The sequence below is a fragment of the Limanda limanda genome, chromosome 18, assembly GCF_963576545.1.
Source record: "Limanda limanda chromosome 18, fLimLim1.1, whole genome shotgun sequence".
In the NCBI taxonomy this organism is placed as follows: domain Eukaryota; kingdom Metazoa; phylum Chordata; class Actinopteri; order Pleuronectiformes; family Pleuronectidae; genus Limanda; species Limanda limanda.
The window spans coordinates 21,943,494-21,970,427 of record NC_083653.1 but is presented as its reverse complement, the minus strand read 5'-3'; the positions used below and the strand labels follow the sequence as shown (position 1 = coordinate 21,970,427).

The window sequence follows — 26,934 nt, the reverse complement described above, 5'->3', positions numbered from 1 at the left end:
CCATGTTTTAAATTACGCAATTTCGAGTTGAATATGAATGTTGCTGCTTCCGGACACTTGGATGACACCACAAGAGCAGTAAGGAGGCATTTTATGTTTTTTATGTTATTTTTTACTCAAAAAAAGAATATTGGCTGGCTGTCCTATTTACTTGAATTAAAAGTGTATTTTGAACTAAATAATTTCATGTTTGCAAGATGAACGTGGTAAAATTGCGTTGGATTTGCTTAATATTCAACAACTTCACTTTAATACTATTTAATCACGTTGATATGAATTGATATGTTCGAGTTCCTGCGCAAGAGGCACGGCAATCGTCGCGAGAACACACCTCAATGAGACATCGCGTGAAGAAAAATACCGGAAGTCAGGTACGGCTCATTCATGCAGACACGTGAAACGGGGTGTCCACAAACGCTGCGTATCCTAGCAACATTGTGTTCTATTTACTGGAATTTGTCTACATCTGTATAATGTCACGTTTTCCTGTGTTTGTCTTTCCAGCCTCTATGATCCATTAGCAAAAAAAATTAACGAATGCATCTGTACACGTTTAACCAGAGATATGACATTGTGAAATGTTGTCAGCAAAACTAAACATCAGCTTTTCTCTGTTTTAATGATAATCCCATTGTTGCCAGCTCCTGCTGTGTTATTCAACCTGCTGATAGAATTATAATAACTAAACATGAACAGTAACTTGCCTGGTAAAATAAAATGTCTATATAGTATGTTTAAGTATTTCTGTTTTGTTCTGCTTTGCATTAGCCTTTCTGTCTCTCTCTTCCTCCCTTAATGTGTTTCCATTTCTCCCTATCTCCTTACACTCACCTTTTTTTATCTCTGCATCTAGCTCTCGCCTGTATGGATGTGTTTATGTGCACGTGTGGATGTGTTTTTCCAATTATCTAATGATAACTTCATGTTAACTGATCAATCTCTCTAAATTTATTACAGGAATTTGTGAAAGTGTGCTGTGACTGCTCTGCGACCACAAGAGCGTCCTATCCGACTGCACATGTGTCTGTTGTCCAACCTGTGTGTGAATGCAGGTAAAGGGGGCCATGATAAAGTTTCTTTATATAAGTTTATCTGCCAAATTCCCTTGGTTTTTTTGTTAGCTAAAGCAGCAGAAACCTTTGTCCAAATCTTTGGCGAAAATGATGGACAAGACCTTTGCTTACAGGAGGCAAGAAGTAGTTCGAGAGGCACCAATGATAGCTGATTTCAAAACGAGGTGGCCGGCTCTCTTCCATATGCATGAGGTAAGTAAATGACTGTGAAGGAACTTTTACTTTTTACAGTGTGAGCTATAAAGAGACACCTATGTGCAGACTCTGATGTAATTCATAAACTGTTAAGGATTCACTGGCTCTGACAGTGGAATTTGTATGGAGAAAACTAATATTGATAAACACGTGTTTTCAGTCTGACCTGCTAAATCAAACATGTACCACTGAAACCAAAATAGCCAAACTAAACTTTTTCTCAATTTGTAGGTGTGTGTGGAATTCAAGAGAATCACAACAATCCATTTAGAGTCAAAGTTCTTCTCTGAGCTGGATGCTCACTCTGCAGACCCAATCAAGGTGTTTGGGAAGAAAGGTGGAGACAGGGAGACAGATCCGAAGCATCATGGTACCCATGACTGAGGTATGATAATGGAAAAGTGACTCATGTTATATACTCATATTTATAATAATTACTGCATACACATCTACTCTAGCTTCTAAAGCCTTGTCATGTTGTGATGACCTGTGAATCTTGCATCAGGTGTGTGAAAACAACTCTGCTGGTTGGTCAAGATGGTTTTCCTAATGTGTTTTTCTTTTTTTCTCATATTCTCTCTAATCTGAATACTTAGACTGACAGCACTGATGTCAAAAGAGAATGCATACTAAAAAGTCTTTGCGTCTACTTGAATGAAGATCCAGAGAGGCTGGTGAAAGAGTACCTGGTATGTTGATTTAACTTAATCTTAACGGGATGATCATGGTTAATATTCCTTTGAATTCACATTGCCCTTAAAACTTTCAAAATATCAGCTCCAAAAACATTTGGAATGTAACATGATTATTTAAAGATAGTTGGTCATAGCTGTTTTACATTAATAGTGTAAAAATGACACGTGCTATAAAATATGGAATATAATGCACATAAATAAAACTTTATTTCTCTTATTTAATTAATTTTTTTCTTAATTGCAGAGCGATGATGAAAGCAGAGACGGTCTTTGGAGTCTTTGTCATTCGACACCACGGTGCAGCCCAGTGAGAACCCAGAGGATGTCAGAATTCTTCTGGAGGGTGTAACGGTGTTGCATGAGTTGAGGTATGTGTCTTTTGCAGTGGCAATGTTGCTTGCGCTTGTGTATGCTCTAAACCTGAGCTACTCCAGAGAGCTAAAATACACCTTTTAAAACTCTGCAGAAGGTCATTATGAAACTAGATGGAATTAAACTTTCCGCAAAAGTGCAAAGCTCTCAAAACATTGCTTTTCCGTTAATAACGACACAAGGTACATGACTGAAAATGTTTTTCTTTGACAATGTTTTAGGTTGCCCACTGTTGGCTTATATGTCAAACTGTGAAATATTTTGTTATTTTACCAAGGTAAAGTTGTAATTTTATTTTACATGTAATTGTTCACTGTTAACATTCCAAATGTGTGTGTAAATATATTGTACTGATGTTGTGGAATGTGAAATGTTTCAAGGGAAATGTGAGTCTAATGCTGGCCTCACACTGCAAGTTTCTCGTCAAATTTATGCCCTGGCCCCTCCCAACAATCCACAGAAAAATCTGGTCTGCGACATTGTCAGTCCTGATTGAGTGGGGTACAGATCAATCGTAAGCCTTGATCGGCTCATATAGTGTCGGGGGTTACCTGATCATTTAAAAAGAATTTAGAAATTTGTTGAATCAGATCTTTCCAAAACTTTCTATCTGTGACCATTCCCTTGGCCACGATAATTCTAATGTAATCCTGTAATATGTGATGGCTACTAGACAGTGCCCCATTTCTTAAAACCACTAGTTATTGTTCACTAAATCACTCTACTTTTATGCTGTTTTCTAGCACCTGAAAGGTGAACTTTGTGTTTTTGATGTAATACAATTCGATTGCCTCATCACCAGTTTGTCTTGTCTTGTTTCCAGCCTTTTAAACATTTAATTTGGTTTTGTTACAAGTCAAGTTGTTTGCACTGAAAAGCTATGGTTTGAATTTACTAATTAAACCATGGAAAGTATTTCCATGTGATTTAATGGCTTTCTTGTAGCACTAAGCAATTCTGTTGGGCAAACTTAATTTTTTTGGGTTAGTTTAACTCCATTTAATAGTTTAAATTGTATTAATTTGAAATGAGTTGGATCAACTCTATCGAATCAAGTTGGATCTACTTCAACTAACTAAATTGGATCAACTTAAAGAAATTACACTAACCCAACGTAAGAACATTATGTTAGACCAACATAATTGCTTAATGTTGAAAGAAACCCATTTAATAATGTGGAAATACTTTCCATGATTTTTTAAAGTAAATCCAATTAATTATTTTTTGAGTAAAGTTACTTCAATTGTACCGTATTTACGTGCAACCCCTGAAACTCCTTTTGTGTTTTTGTTTTGTAGAGTCAAACACTTCACCCAACCCCCATTAACATAGTGGTGAGCAGGTAAATAGTGCATTTTAATTTCTTAAAACACACAATCATCTATCTCACCCCGGGAAAGCAGGCCCACCCCATCTTCGAAGAAGGCGTTGAAACCGTGGTTGCAGCGGCCTGTATCCTGGCCGAAATGTAATATCCCGTCCCCTCATTTCGTCAATAATCCAAACCAATGGAAGACGCCCGAAGGGATATGTGAACAAGTGTTGATTATCCATGGTCTAGTGGAAAACACAATGTCAAATCATGGTGCAATGTGCCAAATGTTCTTGTAGATGAGCTTAGCTTGTATAGAGCCACTGACCTCTAAGGTTGCGAGGTTGAGAGCATGGCTGGAGGGTGTGGCTGAAGGACTGTTTTCAGAAGTGAAGGAACACAGTTGTGTAGAAGGAAAAAAGCAAATATGCTTTTAAATATCAAGTAAATACAAAATGATCTTCCATACCTTTGCTCCTCAGGTAAGTCCTCAGTGGAAACAAATCCACAGTGTGGACAGGTGTAGTAGGCCTGCAGTGAAAATACGAATGTAAATATTTATTAGATACAGTATATGCCAAGATATATATATATTTTTAGTCATAATGTTTAGTTTAGAGAGGTGTTTTGCTGAATTGTATAGTGCTAAACAAAAAGGTTTAGTTTTAGTTTGGTTTGTTTAAAAAAATATGCTGTACATCATTGTTGCCTAAAAACCCTCCAGGAGCTTATAAAGCTGCATCCACCACAAAGAAATTGTCAACAGCTACATTTACCCACAGTAAAAACATAGTTTAACAGGGGGGTTAGGGTGAAACAGACTCCGACAGAGACTCTGACACAGACCGGACCTTTAATGAGAGTCTGTCCTGATCCTATACTGTATAAAAAAATGTCCTGATCCACAACTATTCAGCTGAGTCCACGTTGAGATGCTTCTAGGAGAAATGTCCACAACTCTAGTGCTGAGCTCTGTGCAGGACACAGCATTCACCGGCTCAGTTATTGCAGCCCAGGTTAAAAATGTTTAAAACATCGTCACTCCGGAGGACAAGCTACAGAAAAGAATGTCTTTTGTGTCCATCACCTCCGACGCCTTCAATTTCTGCTGTTGTGAGATCCTTGTGTTTTTACCTTTCGGGACAGTCTCTCATAACTTTTACTGTTCAGTATCGCTCTCTTCATGATAAACAGATGTCCTTATATGGAGACAAAAGAGGCGTGACAGTATGCTAATTCAGGGTTCCCACGCTTGCTTTGAAAAAAAATTCCATGCTACCTCCTGATTTTCCAGGTACCATATTAAGTGATGATCTATAGGCCGCTGAAGCTTTCCACCCCCATCTGCGCCCCCCTCCCCTCACACACACAACCCCCTAGGACACTTGACTACTTAGGCTACTTGATTTAAAAGATGTGCCAGTCAAGTCTACATTGTAAATGCTTAGAGATTATGGTTTGTTGATAATATCAATGCATGAAGTAATGCAACCAGCTGTAGATGAACAACAATTTATTGAACTGGAACTTTGAGACACATGAGCACTGGGATTGATATATGTTCTCTCTTCCACTCCTCTCCTATCTCTTTTTTGTATCATTTTTTTTAAAGAAAAAAACGAAAAATCACAAAATAACTAAAAGTAGATATAAGAATGAATGTTACAAAATTGATCAAGACTAGACTGATCATGTCAACTAGTATAGAAGTCATGTCACAGCCTTATGTGAAAATGTATTGGTAGCTAGCAATGCAAGCTAGCCAACACTAGCTAGTTAGTTAGCAAGCTGAATGTTGGCTAGCAAGATTGCACTGCATGTGCTTGCTAACCATCATTAATGAATCCAAATTCAAAACAAACTCCCCTAAATGTGGTGAATAACATGGTTTTGGGAAAAGTCAATGAGTGAAATACATATGGGGATCAAACATAGTTCTAGTATTTTAAAAGCAAGGTAAAAATTACCTCAACAATTCTAGTGTAAGCCGCTAGCTAGCAAGTTGCAGCTAGCTAGTTAGCAAGATTGCACTGATTACTAACTAACGTTGATAAACCCAGGTTTACCACACAGTTAAAAACACAGCTAATTACATTTGAGGATAAACTTGCATAAGAAGTTTCACTGTAGATGTCAAGGCTCCCGTGTTGGCTGGGAAATGCATGTATTTGACCCTTCTATTGAGATCGCGAGTAACGTTTCTCGGCTATTATTCCCCAAGTCCAACAATCCAAAACTATACTTTTAAAGTCCATATCACCAGGTTGCCTGCATCAAATTCCAACATCCAATATACCAGATAGGATGCCAAGAGCATGCTCTACAACATGGGATCATCCATCCATTTCTATCTACAGTAAAGCTGTTCACATGTAAAGGGTTTTTATAAACTCATCTTAATTATGTGCTCAATAGTTTCATTTTATTACTATTTTACACATCATCCAATAAAATTTTCCAGGACAACTGTTTCAATTTCCATGTAAGTGTTCACTTTTGCTCAGTTTCCATGACTTTTCCAAACCTGGAAAATGAAAAAATAAATTCCATGTTTTCCATGGTTTCCAGGTACCGTGGGAACCCTGTAATTGCAAAGAGCGGACACAAGCCCGTCAATTTAGAATGATTCTGATTCACCAACATACCCATGGTGGTGAAAACCAAATCAGGTGGTGAGCAGGTGTCATAAATCAGATTTTGCACGTGTCATAAATCAGATTTTGCACAAGCACTTACTTTCTGAGGAGAGTATTAACATTTCTGCTTACATGCTAGCAAATTAGGTGCATTAAGGTGTGACAACTTTACTTCTCTTCACCATATAACCACAGAAATCTAACAAGCATTTCTGAAGTTGTAATAACAGCTGGCTGGAAGTGACAACATAAAAACAATAACCTGCAAACTGACATCTGATGGATTATGATTAACAGTGTAAATATGCGTTCCTGTTTGAGCCAACTCCGGTTGAGCCAACCCAGCTTGTGCAAAAACTCACTACTGTTAGACACCACCTCTCCAAGATAGTTCTTTGATGAGTTTTAAGTTGCAGATATTCAATATAGTATGATGGTGCCTCTAAGTTACAGGATCATTCAATGAGCCTCCCCACCAACCTAATTACTATAATTCAACTGTCACTCTGGACTGTTGGTGCTAACTAGTGTAGCTGAGCAGCAGCAGTCTCAGTCTACGCTGTGTGCACGAACACACACAGAAATAAAACATTAATAAAACAAGATATCCTTTCTACTACTTCAACCAAGCAACCCTGGCTATTGGGTTCTTACCCGTGAAGGCGGACTTAGCTCTGCTGAACACTGGTAACAATGAAAAAGGCTGGGCTGTGCAGGAGGTTCAGCCATTTCTGACAAGAGGAGTAGTTTGTATCTTCAGTTGTCTTGCCAAAAAACGGATTGTCTGCCAGATCTCAGTCCGTTAAAATTGTGCTAATACAGAGGCATTTTAGCCCACCCCATATATTTCCATGGTGAGAACGGAGTTATAAGATGAGACAAGTTAATTATGGCGGGAACAGATCAAAGGCTTTAAAGAGAGTGGCTTCAAACTGTTTAACAAATGCAATCTAAAGGTAAACTGGCACCGCAAATTACCTGCCAATAAACGAAACAAATAAGAAGACCTCAAAGGCGTTCCTTTACTTCCAATTTTTCCTTTGTAGACAGTAGGTGGCGCTAATGCACCTTGATGTCAGTTGTCCCCTGCCAATAAACCGCACAAAGGTTTTGGTTACACGGTCTGACAGTGGCGTGGTGTAAAATTTTGATGACTCGCCCACAAAACAGGAGGCTCAATTGGCCCAATTAACTAAAAACTGGAAATTTATGACATCTACACTGGAAATTTATGACATCTACACAGAAATCATGACTTAAAATCACAGCTCCCCCTGCTGGCAACAGAAAAGGTATCGTTTTTTGCACAGCTTACACTTTGATGTACTCCTCATTGTTCATTGACACAACCATGTCAAACTTTTTGAGAAGGGCCTCAAGACATTGATGATGAAGTCTAATGGAAACTGTGAGGTTTCGTCGAAAACCATCTTAGTGGTAATTAACGTCAGTGTACTTTGTTCAATATACCTCAAACTGCATTTGTGTAACAACAGCCCCCCCCCTTTTGTTTTTGTTTTAATGTAAACATGTTGTATTTGAACCAACCTCTCGTAGAGCTTTCATCAGATCCACTTTAAATTCAGATATTGTCATCTTCAGTGTTGTGCATTAACAAGTTCAAATGAATGCGCTCACTGAACAATTTCATTTTTATGAGAACGATGAACTGAAGGCAACTAAATAATGAATTTGAACGGTGAACACGTTCATATTGTAGCGTCCTCGCTTGTAGACGACAGGGAACTTCTCTCTTTATGTGTAACTTTATTTAAGTCCACCGAACACAACACACTTCTTGTTCGTAAGTCCGACATCCCTAACATCCACCACCGTATTCTTCACTCCCCTTCCTCGTTCACCCTTGACCCTCCAACTCATCAGCCAATGAGAGCCTGCCATCCCATCAACCCCATAGCCATTGGTCTAGAACTGTCACTTGCCCCAACCCGACCTGTTCACTGACCCTCAGTACATCTCAATACTTATTTAACATGGTGTACTTAGCTGAACATAAGTCATTACAAACACATAGCAGTCAAACAGAACATAAACCTAACTACCAGGGCGTTACAATATTATCTGAGGTTGTGATGGAAATCTGAAGATACAAGAGGCTGGAAACACCAAAGTTATCTACGTGTATTCAATTAGGGGCTTTCTGCGGAAAGGATCAACACAGGGAATCCACAAGGATCTCAGAGTGAAGATAGAGAACAGTCAAATAGAAAGATCTTATATAGGAGAACAAGGCTGTTTGCCTGAGCCAGTTCAGACTGGTTGTGTAGGGTAGTTTAAGACAGGAACCAAAGCACAGGAGTAAATGATTTGCAGACATTTCCATTGGGTTCTTTGAACAGTCAATATGTAATGGAAAGGTCAAACGGGTATATAGAAAGGTCATACAGGTTTCAGGTCATAAACATTTAAGGTCATGGAGTCTTAGACAGGTATGCAAAAAGTTAAAAATGTTTCCACTACAAGGTCTAGCTAAAACGTTACGGAATGTTGTCCTTCTCCTGAGGAGAGACGTTGTCTAAATCGAATACTTGCACCATGTCGTTGCTAAACCAACTAACTCGCCTTCGCACTACGTTACCCATGATTCATCGCACTAGGTTACCCATGATTCGTCGCACACACATGTAGACCAAACAAGCAACTTATTCCAAGACAACAGCTCTCGGGCTCATATAAAAATTGCAAGTGAAAGCAGAGACGCAGACTCAGCGACTACATCCGATGCATTTATTATTATTTGCAGGATTTTTACACACTGTCTGATAAAGATTCCGACAGAAAAATCTCACCTTTCTGTGCAAATTGTGTCCTGCACTGAAAAAGCAAATCCGGACGTCAGCCACACTTTTTGTCCTCTGTCCACACATTTATTTTATAAATTTAAATGATATAATTTAAGATCTAGCCTAATTGGCTTCATAGTAAATCATAGCACAATGATTTGTTGTGCCTTTTGTTTGCAGGGTATGAATAAATAAACAGGCAAAAAATGGGCTAAAATAAAAACAAGTTAAAATCAATAAGAACAAGATAAGGGAGAAGGGCAATTAGACAGTTCATTGGCTTTCCATTGACTCGGTGAACATATTAAAAGAAGCATCAATGTTTTTTATTAATCCCAGAAAAATAAAAATATTGAGACAAATAAGACAATCAAACCTGAATGTCACCTTTGATACGTAAGTCAAGGGGCATTATGAAAAACGTTTTGCATTTAGTGGCCATTTTGGCCATATTCCACATTTTTAATTTTAGGTCCTTGTACTAGGGCTTACATCAGATCAACTTCCAATTCAGATGAAAACAAAAACAATGAAACATTAAAATGACAATTTCTACAATTTCTAGGACAGCAAAAAAGCACTGCATTTTGACGAGTGGATAAACACTTCACTTCCTGCGTCCGTCACGTGATGTTGATCCTTGCCTGCTAATTGTTCAATAAATTAAATATGTTTGTTTTGAATCACTGCCCTATGATCTGTTGTTTTATATAGATCTGTGATCTACTGAGTCCAGTATCACACAGATTGACCGACGGAACCAAACCATCACAGTACAAGCATTTAAAAATAATTATCTTAAAATTTATATATTATATCAAAGCTGTCTCTTAATTTAACAATCCTGCTGTTTGACAATTACCGTCATTCATGTCAAAGAGGGCTCCCCCGTCATCGCTGCTTCACTGATCGTGTGGGTGTGTGTAATGCTGCGTTTCAGACAACTCGTATGTCAGATATTGTGACCAGAAATTGCCCAGTTCCGACTTCACGTCAAACGTAAACAAACCTTTCTGACTGTGAGAAGCTGATTAATTTGTCTCGTGATGAGACAATTCAACTGTAGACAGTGCAGCCACCGTTCGTACAGAAACAAAGAGGAGGAGGGCGACGACGGCATTATCTTTTTATTAGACTTTTATTCTTGGCAACACATTCAATATATTAAGGAGAACACACACTGTCATTGAATCTCACGAACTAAGAAACCATTCTTAAAACAAACATATTTAATCAGATGAACTAGTGAAGAACACACATTCACACTGTGCAAAGAACACGCTGTTGAGCCATTTTGCCACGCCCATTGAAAACTACTCCAGAATATGTACATTTTCATAATTTTCTAATTTTCTGGAAATTTTGGTAAGAATTTGAGACTGTTGAAGCCCTCAAAAAGCCTTTTGGGAATTGATACATATTAGGGACAGTTTAAGGCAAGGGGTAGTGATGGATAAAGTTTTCTTAAAAAAAACAAGTCTTTCATTCTCACTTTCTACCTTAAAACTATGAAATTAACTGAACTATGAACTAGTTCAGAATTTAAATGGTGAACTATGAACGTGAACTATTCATGTTTACTTGTATGAACTGAACTTTGAAGTAGTGTAGTGTGAACTTGCACAACACTGGTCATCTTAATATGTTACCCCCTGCACCTACCCCTTCATTCTGCACGTTCACGTATAGGGGTAGGCTGTCCCAGCACCTGTAACACCTTGTGTATGCCCCTTCTCATGTAAACGTTGGGATTTAGAAAAAACAAAATTGACCGGAGAATGTGCGCACTTCCACACTAACTCTGACCTATGCGTACAAACATTTTGGAGATGGGAAATGACAATGCTGAGGTGAGGTGGTGAACTGGAGCCAGATTATTGATCCACTTAATCATTAACATTAAAACCAACAAACAATGAATTGTCCCAATTCATAGGGGAAGTTTTCAACCACTACCCTGTGTGACTCCGATTAAGGGGCAAGATAACCCTTGAAAACAAGGGGTAGGGCCAAGGAATTGAAATGGGATTGGGACTAATTGTTCCCTTGCAAATTTCTATTTTCAATTGTCAGTGTTAATAATGACATATCTGATACAGATTATCAATCACTTTTCAATGTCTCTACTAATCAGACGGATGACAATGCCTCTCTGTTTAAACTGACTTGTTGAATGAAAAAACACTATGCCTCCAACTAGGGTTGCAAAATTCCGGGAATATTCAAAGTTGGAAACTTTCCATGGGAATTAACGGGAATATACGGGAATTAACAGGAATATACGGGAATTAACGGGAATATACGGGAATTAACAGGAATAAACTGGAAATGTTGTAGGTAATTTATACTCACTGTATTAACCTTGTCATATACAGACATAAATATAAACATTTCGTTTTGTCATAGGCTGATTTGAGCCCTGAGGAAACTTTGGGCACTTGACTATACGCTTCTGCATCGTTGTGTCATTCTTAACATAAGTCTTTGCACAGTATTTGCACATGTATACAGCCTTTCCTTCTACATTGGATGGGGTGAAATGTCTCCACACATGAGATGGTGGAGGGTTGAAACTCAACGTGCAGCGTGTGCTGCATTCCATACATCTTTAAACTAGAGTTTTGAATGATGTTTTTATTGCTCAGTGTTTAATTTGTGTAGTTTTTTTTTTTTTTCAAAATTCCCAAAATTTCCGAGCTTAACTTCCCGTGGAAATTTACCCGAAACTTTCCGCCCCTTTGCAACACTACCTCCAACACCTAGAGACAGCAGTGTTTGGCTGGTGTCAAGCAGTTTATGTTGTAATGGAAAAATTGACTAAGTATGTGTGAAACCTATGTTGTAGTTGGAAAGTAAGTTTTTGCAGCCCTGTCTAAAGAGTTAATATGACCTGTATCTACATACATTTACAAACTGTCCAAATACTTTATGACCTGAGCTGTTTAATGGTCTGAACTGCTATGTGTTGACCTGAAAACTGTCAGACACTTAAGACTCCCCAAAGAACTGAATGTATGTCTGCTTATGTCCAAAGGAAACACATGTAAATCAGTTGTCTGTGTTTAGATTCCTCTCCCATCCTGCGTTATAGAACCAGTCTGAACTGGTTCTGAGAGATAGCCTTAGTCATCCTATATAAGATCCTTGTATTTGACTGTCCTGCATCTTCACTGAGCTCCTTGTGACTCCCTGTGTTGATCCTTTCTGCAGAAAGCCCCTTATTAAATACACTAAGACAAATATGATGCTCCAGCCTCTTGTATTTCCAGATTTCCATCACAATGTACATACATTTTAAATGACAGAAATATACAAGTAAAAATAAACAAAAGCATACAGAAATCAGTTATACTAACCCCCTTGCTGGCGAGGCAAATACACAAGACAAATACATACTTCTTCTTTCTGTGCATCACATTGTAGGGGATCATGGGGAGTGTGTTTGAGTAAGAGAGGAGGAGTAACACAACCAAGCTGATACTGAATAGAGAAACAACTCCAGAATCATTAATGTGCTGCCGCTGTACCGACCTTAAGCAATGCAGGTATGTGTTGAAACCTGTAGTTTTCTCCTTTTCAGAAGTCCAACACTGACGATTAGTGAGATTTGTTCTGTGGTAAAACAACAGCAGGGATGCACAGGTGCGGGTGTGTCCAGGCAGTTGAATTGGAGGAAGAGGCTTGAGTGCTTGCATTCATGTGATTGACAAATGGGAATCACAATGCAAAAAAAGTTATATCAGGTGTATGAGGTGTTTTTGCTCACCAACCTCTATCGAGTTGCAGCAGGAAGCTGCGTCCAGCAACAAAGCTTCGAGACACATAATGTACACGAAAATGCTCAGTCAGCAGAAAAACACAAACAGACTATTGTCTTTGGTACAGTACTGAAAAACATTGACCGCCTCATGGGATGTAGCAGTTCATACTGATGCTGCCTTTTTTTGTCAGACCATCGTGGTGCTGCCGGTGTTCATCTTCTTCAGAGACGTGTCAAAGATGACAGGCTTCCTTCCGCTGTCCTCTGCACTGACAGAGAAAGAGACAAAACATTTTTTTTCCAAATGTTTATAACTGAATCTTCAAACTCTATCACTAAGTTTTGTTCACTGCTGATGACCACTGGTAAATGTGTCACGCCCTGTTAATATTGATTACTTGGTTACCTAAACCAAGCAGCATAATCTTTTTTCTTTTAGTTAAAATTTAATTTTCCAGTGACATGTAGGTAAGACCACAAGGTTCAAGTAAATCATCAGGAGTAAAGTCATATTCAATTTCCAAAGTACCAAAGTAAGAGTCCACACCTCTATAATATGAATTCCCTAATTGATAAACAAAATATTTGAGTACACAGAACATAACCATATGGTTTCCACTCATTAGTTTACCTTTCAATGATACATTATTGCACCAATTAATAAAACCCCCTGATCTCAATATTTATTTGTATAAAAATTCAACATACAACATTTTTTTCTGTAATACTCGGCAACAACAAACAATAGGTTGCGTTAGATGGCAATTTAATGTATGATCATTTTGATAAAAAGACAAACACACATCTGAAGGCAGGGTCATACCACTAGAGGTTTTTTTGATTGTACTTTGGGTTAACTGACCCTTTCAAAATAATGTATAAAAGTGCTGTTGTCAGACCTGAGGTTGGTTCCCTCTATATCTTCTATAGTGTCAGGTAGGGGCTTATTGGCAGTCTCAGGCAGCAGCAGGGTGAGGGCAGAGCCCAGCAGAGGGCAGAGACCACAAAGCAACATTGGAGCATGAGGACTGATGTTCCTCAGCAGGTACATCATGGGAGCCAAGACTCCTCCAATGCGAGCACACATGGAGCCAAGGCCGATCCCGTTCTGTCTGTAGTGAGTAATGTAGAGTGTAATGAGAAGAAAGACAGACCTGAGTCTAAACCTAAAGGCAAATCATTGATGTTTCTGCTGAATCACTTATTCTGTGCCCTGTCTCCATGTTATTATAGAAGGCCTTCAGAGAAACATCTGGGGCCTCATTTATAACTGTTGTGTATGCACAAAAGAATCGGCCTGAAACTTGCGTATGCCCCTTCTCACGCAAACTTTAGGATTTATAAAAACAAACTTGATGGGAGAATGTGCGGAACTTCTACGCTTACTCTGCGTGTCTCACCCATGCGTACGAACACTCGTGCGTCGTGCGTAATGCTGCGTGATGGATGTACGATTGTACGCACATGGAAGGATGAGGAGGAAACGAGTGAACCGCGATCACAAAGATTATTTGTTCCATGACGATGACTGATCAGCTGATATAGAATCTAAAGATCTGTGATCTTGGATCTTTGTGCTGAACTGAGTCCAGTATCACACAGATCGACCAATGGAACCGAACCATCCCAGTAAAAACACAAGCTTATAATAATAATTCTGTCAAATTTTATAGATGGGGGACATCACAGCTGTCTCTGAATTTAATAATCCTGCAGTTTTGGATGATTATAACACGAACGTGAGAGACAGTTCCCCCACATTCTGACAGTGTGAACGATTTTGCGCAAAGTGATTTTTGCCTCCACCTTTGAATTGGATATTGATATTGGATACAGATTCATGTACGCAGGTTTCCAGGTGGACTGTGGTGTATAAAGAGAACATTGCGTTCAGGTGTGCGTTTTGCGCACGGTTTTACGAATCTGATTTATTTTTTGCATACGCACTGTTTTATAAACGAGGCCCCGATCTGTCATTATCCCTATCAGCAACTAGTCAGTAGAATCTGTATCCTGTGTATTTTATAGTGACATGTAACTTATAAAAGACATTACTGATCCAGCACCAATGTTTCTGTGGTGATAGGCGATAGAGCAGGACAAAGCAAACATTCATTTATTTTAGTACATGTCACTAACTTTGTGTTTTTTCCCTCCCATTCTCTCTCTCTCTCTCTCTCTCTCTCTCTCTCTCTCTCTCTCTCTCTCTCTCTCTCTCATAATAATAATATTATTATCAATATAATAATATTGATCACACCTGATATGACCTCATACCTGATCACAGTGGGGAACACCTCTGCTGAGTAGACATAAATAATGGACAGAGAAGCTGTGATTCCAAACTTCCCAATCATGGCCAGGACTGTTTTGATGACAGATAGTTCTAGAGGAGCGGGCAAAGAAAAGTCACACAGACAGTAGGAAAACAATAAAAATTATGTAATAATAAAACTACCTTCTATCCAACCAACCATTTTAGAATAGAAAAAATCACCACTGATTGCAGAACTTTACTACATTTGGCTCTCACTAGTATATGCTAATTTACTGAGTAAGGACGTGTGCGTCAGTACCACTGGGGATGAAGATGGTCAGCAGGCAGGCTGTGCCTCCCACAGCTAGGAAAGCTAGTTGGGAGATCTTGCGGGAGCGGTTGAGGGTGAACAGGGTGATGGTGCGTGCAGGCATCTCCACCAGGCCAAAAATAAGCTGGGTCAGATAGATGTTCATCCCAAAGCCAGAGATGTTGAGGGACAGGCCGTAGTACACCAGCACGTTGACGAACCTGAGACAGGTGGGGAAATGGCATCATGTCATTCACATAGTTGATCATATAAAAAACACACTGTCACCGTCCCAGCTCACAATATTGGGCCTCATTCAACATACGTCCAGAAATGTTCTTACTCTGCTGACAAAAAGAGTGCCTGCTCAAAAATCGCAGCTGGATTCATGACTCGTGCACACCAGCCGATTTTGATCTCACCACCATGCGTATGTTTGTGAGTCAGAATCATTCTAAATTGTGAGGCCCATGTCCGCTCTTTTCAATTAGCAAACTGCCACCCCTCTATTTCTCCATATAAGGACATCCGTTTGTCATGACGATAGCGTGTGCTGAACAGAGAAGTGGAAAACACACACACACAACCACACATACTCCAACTCCTGCAGACAGAAGTTATGAGGCAACAGAGTTCTTTAACTTCATTGTTGCAGAAGAAGCAAAGCCCTGTTTATCCAGAAACATAAATTTGAATTCAATAGGTTTTTATGGAGATGATGATGATGAAAGGGCGTCAATTTCATAGTAATTTAATACATTTGGTCAATGCATTAGTTAATTAAATTATTGCTGTCTATCTACTATTTTTATTTAAATTAATTGAGTTTTAACATAATATGGATTTAATTAAAAGGGTGTGTGTTTACAATTTCGCATTGTCTTGTTTGAACAAAGAAAATGAAGGTACGCACATATTGATGAATCCCAGATTCTTGTCAAATGTGTTGCTTGACAATAACATTCTTAACACCACCAGCAGATGGGGCCAAAGTAAGGCATTTTCGAGTCCTTAATGTCTTCTGATATCTTTCTACTAGATGCGTTTACAGACACACCATCGTTTAACCAAGTTCACTAGTTTAGCTACTTCCGTCAGACTTTAAGGCTTAAAATATGGTGTGAATATCCTTGTTTCGTCTTGGATTCTGCTGCTCATGGGGCGATGCTGACTCCACACTACCTCAAGTAACTTACACTCCAGATTCAGGGTTCAAAGCCAAATTATAGCTGATCAGTTTTGGTCACAGTTCATTCGTGACCTTCTTCCAGGTTTACAAGTACAGAGCAAATGGCTAGCTACAATGGAAGCCTCAAAGAAAACGATGTGGTACTTGTTTTGGATGCTCAACTGCCCAGAAGCCAGGGGCCTAATGGGAAGATCACAAAGGCCCATCTCAGTTCGGATGAAAGAGTCAGATCAATGGATCTTAAATTCAGGAGCGGGCCTACACCAGAGCTGTAGCACGTCTTATCCCATTACCCTCATTACCATCCTGACAGCATCAAGGAATTCATTCCCTAGCTCAGCAGTTGGACTCCTGTGGGGGCGGCTGCTGTGAATTCTCTTGAGCCATCTAAATGTTGGTACCTGGTGGACACAAATAGTACTCCCAGACTAAGACAGTAACTCTGCACAGGCGCAGCTATCTATATGAGGGCTCCGCACACCTGAGCCGGCCCTTTGACTCACTGCCATCGAAGCTCCATGCCATACATCAATGGAATGTAAGAGTATCATATTTATCATTATTTATCTGCAGTATCTTTGATTAATGTGCTAATTTAAGTTACTTATCAGTATTCATTTTAGTTGAGTATTTATTGTTGTTTCGATAACTAGTGTTTAGTTCATTATTATTAATTTTACATGATTCTTTGTACTGCAGAAACCATGACAAATATCCTTCGAACTGCAATTCCTCCTTGTCATCCTCCTTCTTTAACTGGAGGTCTTAGCCAGTCAACCGTAAACCTAAACCTTAAACTTGAGAAAGTTTAACTTTGAGCATGTTGACATAACAACCACAACCATTTTTCTACATTCAGATCATGGTGACTGTTAAAGATGAAAAACAGGATGAAAAACAGGTAAACAGGATTATGTAAAGGACTACTTGGATTGGATGAATAGGCGGATTCAGAACTTCAACATTGATGAGTTTAATTGATATTGAGAATAACGCAAGACCTCAATATAAAGAAAACCTGGCAAGTGTACGGGTGATAACTGTGGGGATTTAAATGTGGTTTTATAGTGCCACTTAGATGCAACCCAATGAACTTAATTCAACTTCTGGTCTGTGCCACCAATATCTTCATGTGGAGTCATGCATGTGTACATGTTTAATTTTGTGTGTACATTATGGTTATGTTATGGCTATTCATAAATGTGTATAATTCTTTATCGTTTATGAATAAAAACAGCTGCATTGCTTTGAATCAGATATCAACTGTATGACCCATTTGAAACTGACTCAGATCTGAGATGATGTTACTATTTGAATTGTAGTTTATAGTCATTTCATACAGCAAGTTCACTGCCTGTCTCTAATGAAAAAACAAATGTAATATTATGTTCTCATCAAGTTACGTTTGCACTTAAGAGAAGAAAGCTAGTTCAGAGATAAGTTTTAGCCTTGAAGCAAGTCATAGGGCTATAAATCTCAGAAAAGGAAAAAAGGCAAACCAGCTACGAACGTATCAAATGGTCGGAAGATGAGTTTACCTTGCTGTAGAGACTGGAAGGGAGCTGCTAGCTGTGATGTAGACTGGTAAAATTGATCTATCATGGTCTCATGAGTTGCTTTATTAATGTATAAAACCTTGTGTATTTATAACGTATATAATGTATAAACAACCCAGAAAAGGCCTGTCCTCACTAGGACAGACTTTTCTGTCCTAGGTTTCTTTTTCTTGGTACATCCTATCAAAATGATGACTTGATGAATTATTTACATTCATGCCCATACTTCATATAGTGACTGGCTAGCTGTACAGGGGTGAAAGAGTTAGCTGGGTTGGAACTTCTCTCTATACTCTCTTCTTTTATAACTGTAATTACTTAGGTCTCACAATAGCACAACGGAACGCCACCCTTCAACCCCTTCACATGTCTTTGGACAAAATGTCATACAAAACTTGTTGTTTTCTAGCATCAGCAAGCTTAATTCAAATTGTTTACTTGTGAAAAGTATATGCCTGCATTAGCACGCCAGGTTATTATATCTATATCCACAGTAAAAGTCCAGGAACAGCGATATATTTTCCTCTTTGCTCTATTTCACTCCGCAAACAGCCACAAATAACTTTTCTTTGTTGAGTCTGTTTCCGGCCAAACTCAAAGGTTCTCATTTGCATACAATTCAATGAGTTTATATTCTGATTTGACTACAGCCCATGAATGCTTACAAAGGTTGATAGCAGCTCTTGTGTTGCTGCTGTCACCAAGTAACATTCCTCTTGGGTCAACTGTCACTTTGTGCCAACATGTGTGGGCACGTTTGTATCTTATATGAAAGAAAACCAGTTTTCATTGCCTACACAAGAATAAGAGGGCAATGTCTTCAGTCCCAGAAACTTTGAAGAGCTTAATTGTATTGTGTATGTATAGCATTTTCATAGAATGTAAGGACAAAACCGATAGAAACATTTAATTTGACATATACCCATGGGGACCCATGGGGATGTATTGTTAATATGTAATGTATGTAGAGAGTAATGTAAATTACAGTGTAATGTTCTGCTGATACTTACCAGAGATAAAAAACAATCAATGACTGCTTCCTCATTTTTGGGGTTCGAACAAGGTCTATGCAAGAGGGTGTTTTCTTCACCTTTGTTTTCTCTTCAGTTTTATAGACCTGGTGAAACAGTGAATAACACAGTGAGTAGAAGACTTGGGAGAGAGGATTATAAAGTGACTCAAACACAGGGCTGTTTCAGTAGTTTGATTTTTAATCAACTTATATTTGTGAAGCCCATATTCATGCATCACAGTTCCCCCTCATAGGACTTAAAAATGTGTACCCTCCTCTGCCCTTAGCCTTTGACCAGAAAAAACGCCAAAGATAACCTTTTAGCAGAGACATAAGGGAAATGTAACATTTTGATCATACACAATATAATCTTTTTAATTTCCCTTTGATTGATCATGATCAAATCTTATACAATGCAAGATTGATCATGCTGTATACTGTACAACTAAAAAAATCTGGGCGTGATTTCCTAAACTAAGGCATTGTTGCCTTGATGTCATCAGAAGATCCTGACCTTTGGCTGAGAAATAACCTCAAGGAGGGGAGGAAAGAGACAAATGTATGAAGAGAAAGAACAGCTTCCCATCGGTGTGCATATTAGAAACAGTCACATGTGAGGGATCCCTCCTACAGGACGGACAGAAGGGTAATAGATGCCCCGTGTAAGGCAGAGCACATCAACATTTTTTTTCAAAGATTGAATAAATAAAAATTACTTGTTGCACCTGTACTGGACACATTTCGTGATCTTTGGTGAGGGGATTTCCGTTCATCTGTGCTGCTTTCCGGATCAGCTCCCATGCTTCCTCTTCCCTGTCATTGGACATTAACCAGCGAGCTGATTTTGGCAACACCCTTAAAAGAGAAAATTACGGGAAGCTTTGATGTACATTTTACTTATAATAAAAGAATTTGACAAATAATGCTGGAACACCTATAATGGAACACAACCATTATTGAATTATAAAATGTATCAGGAACAGTTTGTCTGGCATGCAACAATTGGCACCTAACATACACTGAGCTTTAGCTACACCTTTTGTTTTCAATCACAAAAGCTTTCTCATTAAAATTATGGGGGACATTATTGGAAAATACTTTTTGCCTGCTTTTCTGGACACATTGTATCAAATACAGCTCACACTGCTGTCCACTTACCATATGTAGAAGATGAAGAGGAAGCCAGGAGCTGAAATGGCCAGCTGCAGTTTTCGCCAGTCTCTTATGAGATATGCCAACCCAGCCAGCAGAATGTAGCCAAAACCAAAGAAATAGTCAGTTATTATACCAGCCAGCATTCGCTCCTTCGGTCCTGTCCATTCTGTGCCTGTATATAAATATGACAAGAGATGCACAAAAATATTGAATGTACCCACAATAACAACATTGAAAGTGTATATTGGGCTATGACATACATACTTTTCCCGTAACATTTCATCAAGGTTTAAACTGAGGCTTTACAATTATGGTTTTAGTGACCAGTAAATATCCTAAATTTTAATAAGGCTTCCATTTTAGGGTAAAACTAACTTACTACCTACTAAGGTTTGAGTTCTCAAACCTTTGAAACTAAGCAAGTCTAATTTCTATCAGTTATACCCCCCACCCCCTCTGCCTTTCTATCATCTTGACTGTAATATAAAGGCAAAATGTCACTCAACAATTCATGTATTTTGAGGTGTCCACAACCTGTTAGCCAGTTCTCTGTGAGTTTGTGTAAAGCTTTCTTTTGTAAATTCAGAGAAAAAAATGCATACAATTTGTACAGGGCACTGACCTAGAACAAACGCATTCATGATAACTCCAGAGATGGATGTTCCAACTATAAATCGAAGGGCAGTGTATATGTAAAAATTTGGTGCGAAAGCCGCACCAACCCCAAATATTGCCTGGGTGGCCAGGTTGATGAGGATTATGGACCTGCGACCGTACCTGGAAAAATAAAACATTTTCATAATTGCGTCATCAAAACCAAAACTTTCTAATTACAAAATAAACCAGGGAACAAGGACTTCAGAGTAATGTCATACATTAGATGGTGCTCTAAAGATAGATTGCTTACTTATCAGCTAAGCTCCCGAACAACACAGCACCAACAAGGAGACCAAACATGTAGACGGAGGAGCCCATGTTGTTCAGGCTAGCACTGTCACACACCAGGTCCCACTGCAAGGATCAAAGGACAAAATGTAAAAGCAATTACCATTTTTAAAAACTCTCACTCAGCCTAAAAGAGTTGGGCAAAAGTAGAAGATCTTTGAATGTAAAACTGTTGTTAGTTTGACTGCTGGAGTGAGATAGCTGATGAAGATGGAGTATATTCATGGTCCTCAGAGGATAATGATACACCTTGATATTTGCTTTTGTGCCAGGTTATGCCGATTTGTCCACATGAAAAAACACTGGCTGCGTAACTGAAAACTTATTGGGTGCTGGAAAATCCATGTTATTACCATTGGACAATGTAAGTGGGTTATATGAAGGACTTAATAGGTCAAATCTGAATGATGTTGGTGCTACCTGAACATTTCCTATAACACCAAAATCAGGCCATATTTTCAAGTATATATGCATATATCCTATATATGATAAACCTGTTTGATTTTGATGTCCTCATTGCTTTTGCAGTAAGTGAGGGAAATTTAGTATAGCTATAAGAATCATAAACTCAATACTTTGCAACATAACATTGCAGTATTGCAGGACAACTCTTGAGGCTTATGTCCCATACAACAGTACTATTTTTGATCAATGTATTAATAAAGGCACTAACTATGTGATGGCTAGATTCAGAACATTCATTGTCCTTGAGGTGGTAAATAAGCGACTTGCTCTGTTCGAGAGCAAGCTACTTTTTAAACTATTTAAATCATTGATATTATCCACAGAGCCCCAGCCTACCAGGGTCCACAGTTACAGACTGGACAGATACCAGAAGTCTTCTAAATCAACTGCTAATATCCTGTCTGACTTTCGCTTACTGTGCTCACTGCCTTGCCTGAACACTCATGTAGCCATTAACATGTCCCATCCTGCATTTTCACATGTAACCTGGTAACGGGGCAATTTATATAGATGCCTCCACTGCCGGCAGAATCCTCGCCTTATTTAAGATATCTCAGATATCAGCCCACTGTGATAGAACTTTTAAGCCCTTAGACTTTTCTACGCAGCATTTTAAACCCATCAGGTGAAAATGTAGATACAAGAAAACTTAGATCCTGAATTATAGAGTAACTTACCTCAGTTACTATGGTGCTTTTGAAAGTGATGTTGCTGTACTCCCAGCGTCCCTGGCAACTCCCAGGAGGATGCCCATCACCAAGAGTTACAGCATCGTTGTGGTTCAAGGGGTCACTGCATGACAACTCAGACTGGCCATCAGGTAGGGTCAGAAGGCTGAAGTTCAAAGTGGCTGGCTTACCTGTGGAGGGCCAGGTTGGGCGGCAAAAATGAGGAGGAACAGCCCCGGTGAAGACTGAAACCAGCATGTGGAATGCAAGAAAGATCTGAGGTAGACAGATCCATACATACAACGTCTTCTGGAATTTCCCAAAGCCTCCAATAAGACTGAGGATTTCATCAAAATTCATTTTGATCACAACTTGCAGATGCCCACTTGAAATGGGCAACACAGTGTCCAAAACTGCTCCTAAGATGAGGCTGCTGAAGATGCACAAGCAGATAAAGGAAGAAAACCAAGCGTCAGTCAAATACAAGTTAAAGCCCAATTAAGAGGTACAGAAATGTCCTCATTCAGATACAGTCACACCTGTAAACACTTTACACTGCAGCCTTGGCTATCTAGTGAACTGTTGAGCTCTCTGAGGAGGATATAGCCTCAGTGGGATGGGAGTGAACAAAAGCAGGAGGGAGGTGTTTGTCCTCCGAGGGAGGAGCTGCAGACGAGGCACCCACCGTTCTCACTCAAAATCTTTCAGAACATAAAATGTATCTGATGAACCAACTTTCTGATGATTTTTCACAATTTTGACATTGACCGGTTGTTAACTGGTCACTTTTGGTGACACAAACTTCCCATGTGTACATTCAGGGTTGGGTGGTGATGGATTTTATGCAATCAGAATAAAAAAATGAAGGATTGGTTTACCTTTTTCTTGTTGCTTTAGCTTGAATTTTGTTTCAATTATCTCCACCACAATGTTACTTAGCCCGTCCTCTCTCCTGGAGTCTGGAGGTTTTGCTAAATCAGCTGGCTCTCCTGGATGCAGTGAAAGAAATTGTGACAGTAATACAAAAACATTAATTAAACACTAAAACAATTACTGGATGTCCTCACAAATAAATAAGTTCATGGCTGAATATGTGTGTGTGTGTGTGTGTGTGTGTCATTTGCTTACCACATTAAGGAGTAGTGAATAATTTCACAACTTTATTTAGTATACATTTTGAAACAAGGCATTTTAACCATCATTGAAGGCGCTGCATAAAGCTGCGTGAACCAGCACTGCAGGAAGGGGATACTATTAGCCATAGGCTGTGCAGGAAACAGCACGCCAGGAGAATTCTGCACACCTTCTTAGGCGTATAACAGAGCTTGCTGCCAGCTGTGTCCAAGAACATCCAACGACACTTGAGCTGCTTAAACGGGGCTCTATAATGGCGCATGTATTGCCGTGGATGTCATTGCAGCGCACCTCTTTGGGGTTTGAGGGTTGGCAAGTTGGAGCAGAACTATATATTATATTTATATATATAATTTTGATAGCTCTCATATCTGATTTTTGATTAATCAGTTAAACTGTTGGGAGTGACCAATCAATTATAGGACAATAAACAATTTATCGAAAGCCAAAACTGTTACATTTAAATATGAACATTCTCATAATTCTCTCAACTGGTATAGTTGAAGATTTGAATTTTGACAATCAGAGGATGAAAGGGTGTCAATTTCATGGTAATTTAATACCTTTGGTCAATGCATTAGTAAATTAAATTATTGTTGTTTATTCAAGCCTTTTTTAGTCTGAATAAATGGATTTTTAATAAACTAAGTATTTCATTTAAATGGTGTGTGTTAACATTTCATTTCAGGGACAGCCGGGCCTTCATTATCTGTGCTTACACAAGGTCTGAGGAAGTTCAAAATATATTTGTACAAGTTTAGGTAAGGACATGTTAATGAGTCCCAGAATTCTGTGTCAAACATTCGTAGACATGCTTTTAACACAGATTTGGGGGTATGCACTGTCTGTGAATGAGGCCCAATGAGGCCACATTTTTGCAGCAGGCTTAGCGTTGCCCAGCAGCTCGATGAAGGCTACTGGATTGGAATATTGTGTGTGATTGTTATTTTTGTTGAGTCTGGCCTCAGTTTGTTCAGTTATTTTGAAGTAATTTGAAAGAAATCCAAAAGCAGATTGGATGACATTTTTCTTAATATTTCTTTGTAGTAATTATAAAAACAGATTTTGTTCAGCTACAGACAATATCTAGACATTGTTGACCAACTGCAAAGCTATCATATTACCTTTTTTTCAGCTGCCAAACGTCAGTCAATAATACTGACTACAGACGTGCACATTCCAACTGAACTTAATCTACCCTGGGATGCAAGCGGGTTAGGCAAAATGGTGACACAGAAGAAGTAAATGAATGCAGCAGGGAGGGATTACGGGAGGTTGTAACTGCCCCACACCCCCCTCAGAGTATCTGTTTTGACCTGCTGCCGCATCATTTGAACATAAGAGTGATTATTTTTGTGGTTAAACCTCGAACTACTTCACACGTTCAAAGTGGACACTTGCCTGTTTAAACAATTCACAAAAGTGAAACAGAGCTGGAGAGGACTGACATTTGGCATTCTTTGATGAAGTGTGGGGCCCCAGTGTCCAAGTCTCATACTGTGAAGGGACGGTCCATGGCCTCTTATTCAAGGGTGTATATTACCAACTCCAAAACACAGTAGGGCATGACGTTTAAGCAGTTAGCGTGGAGCAGAGAAATAGTAAATATGCTTTTCTAAGTGTCCTCCTGAAAGTCATGTGCGTGCATGCATACAAATGCATGCATGCACGCACACAATTAAACACACCAGTTGTGTATCAGGTGCAACTTGGGGCTCAGTAGTACAGCTGTTCATTCTCTGATAAATAAAAAACCTGGATAGAATTTATACTTTTCTCATTGCTTGAGAGAGGAGGACCACATAGGGCCTTGTAATCCAATGATATACTATAGAATTATCAATAATTTTTCTCATCTGTATGTTACTGTGTTTTTTTTTGCTTTACACATTGAAAAACATCATATGTTCACATCAAAATACATAAAAAAGAACAAACAATAAATCTAGCTCAAATGTAGATTTGAACATTATGCATCAAATATTAATGATCAGTCTTTTTTTGTATGTCACGTGTTCAATAGGTAAACTAAAAATGCTTTCTGATCCGGACTGACACCTCACTCCCTTCACTTTCTTGGTGTCTTCAAAGATTTCCTCTCTAGAACATGTTGAGTTACAGGAGGAGGTCGAGCCTGTATCATATAATAGTGCTGGAGTCTGGGACATTTAATAAAAAACATTTTCATTTGAGAAACACACAAGGGCTCTCGATCTTATCCACACACACTGCATCTCTTGTATCTGGACAAATACAATATAAAACCATTTAAGTAGTGAGTCGACCTGTAAGTCAGATAAACAGTCAACATAAATTGTAAACAAGAAAGTAAACAAGGTGACTGGGGGGGGCCACTGATGTTCACTGAACTCACTAATTCATGAAACCAGTTTGAGACTTTGAGAGTGCTTTTTAACCCAGACCATTATCTTGCATATAAGATGATAAACTGTGGCCATAGAGAGATGACTATAGTCAGCAACAATACTACATTGATTGGTATTGAGGGTCTAAAGTGTGTTAGCTAAACATTCCTCATACCATTACACCACCACCAGCAGCCTGGACTCTTTGAATAGGCTACATATTCTAGTCTTCAACTCTCGAGTAATGATGGATCTGTGTCACTGTAAGCCTCGGGTTAAAAAATTATAATACACATGTATTATGTTGTGGAAAATCTGCAGATCAATGGTCAACTCATTAGTGAAGAAAGCATTTAGGAGACCTTTGACATCTTATGCTGAAATATTTATTGAAGCCTGGCCAAGGAGAAAGTCAGAAATCATCAATACAACAACTGTGCATGATATCCTCTTATATTCTGCAGTCTGCTTTCCTGTAGTCACACTTTAATAGCATACAGATCATTTAATCTATGTGTCTGCTAGTTCCTAAACAATCAAATGTATTTTTGTAGTTCTGGAGACAATACGCAAGTCTCATATCTGTGGTGTCTATGTGAGTGAAGCCTTTGACCTTCGCCAAGCTCTCGCACTTCCCCAAACAGCCAGCTGCACTATGCCCCAGAGAGGGGCCCGGAGACAGTCTCTCCAAAAATTCCATAATATATTGTTCACAAGTTTCAGGAAGAAGCACAGCACCAGTCAGTAAGATGTTTGTAGACTACATACCTGTATATTATCCATTATATTATACCTGTTTGGACAACTAAAGCACTGGATTAGGGTTACAGACAGATTGTGTTTGCATTCAATCTAATCCATGATCTTACCCTAACCTCGACCAAAGTCCTTGCCTCGTAAGGAACTCTGGTCCAGTGGACACTTGAAAATACTATAGTGAGCCAGCCCACTCATATTCTTTATATTGTAAATAGCCTCCAATCACTGAAGGTTCTCAGTGTTAACTGAAAATGTTGAATTAAAGCACAAG

The 26,934-nt window shown here is 38.9% G+C and overlaps 1 protein-coding gene across 1 annotated transcript; it reads right to left on the bottom strand.

Annotated features, from left to right (window-relative positions):
- Positions 1-3,915: 3,915 nt before the first annotated feature.
- Positions 3,916-22,764, bottom strand: si:dkey-119m7.4 (uncharacterized protein LOC560629 homolog). The gene is made up of 12 exons (XM_061091100.1): positions 22,414-22,764; positions 21,234-21,337; positions 20,949-21,103; positions 20,330-20,498; positions 19,897-20,026; positions 19,170-19,276; positions 15,424-15,635; positions 15,125-15,233; positions 13,747-13,959; positions 13,041-13,116; positions 4,117-4,178; positions 3,916-4,024 (listed from the first exon to the last, which is right to left on the bottom strand). The coding sequence occupies exons 1-12, from the start codon at positions 22,762-22,764 to the stop codon at positions 3,916-3,918; spliced, it is 1,797 nt and encodes a 598-aa protein (XP_060947083.1).
- Between the last annotated feature and the right edge of the window lie 4,170 nt (positions 22,765-26,934).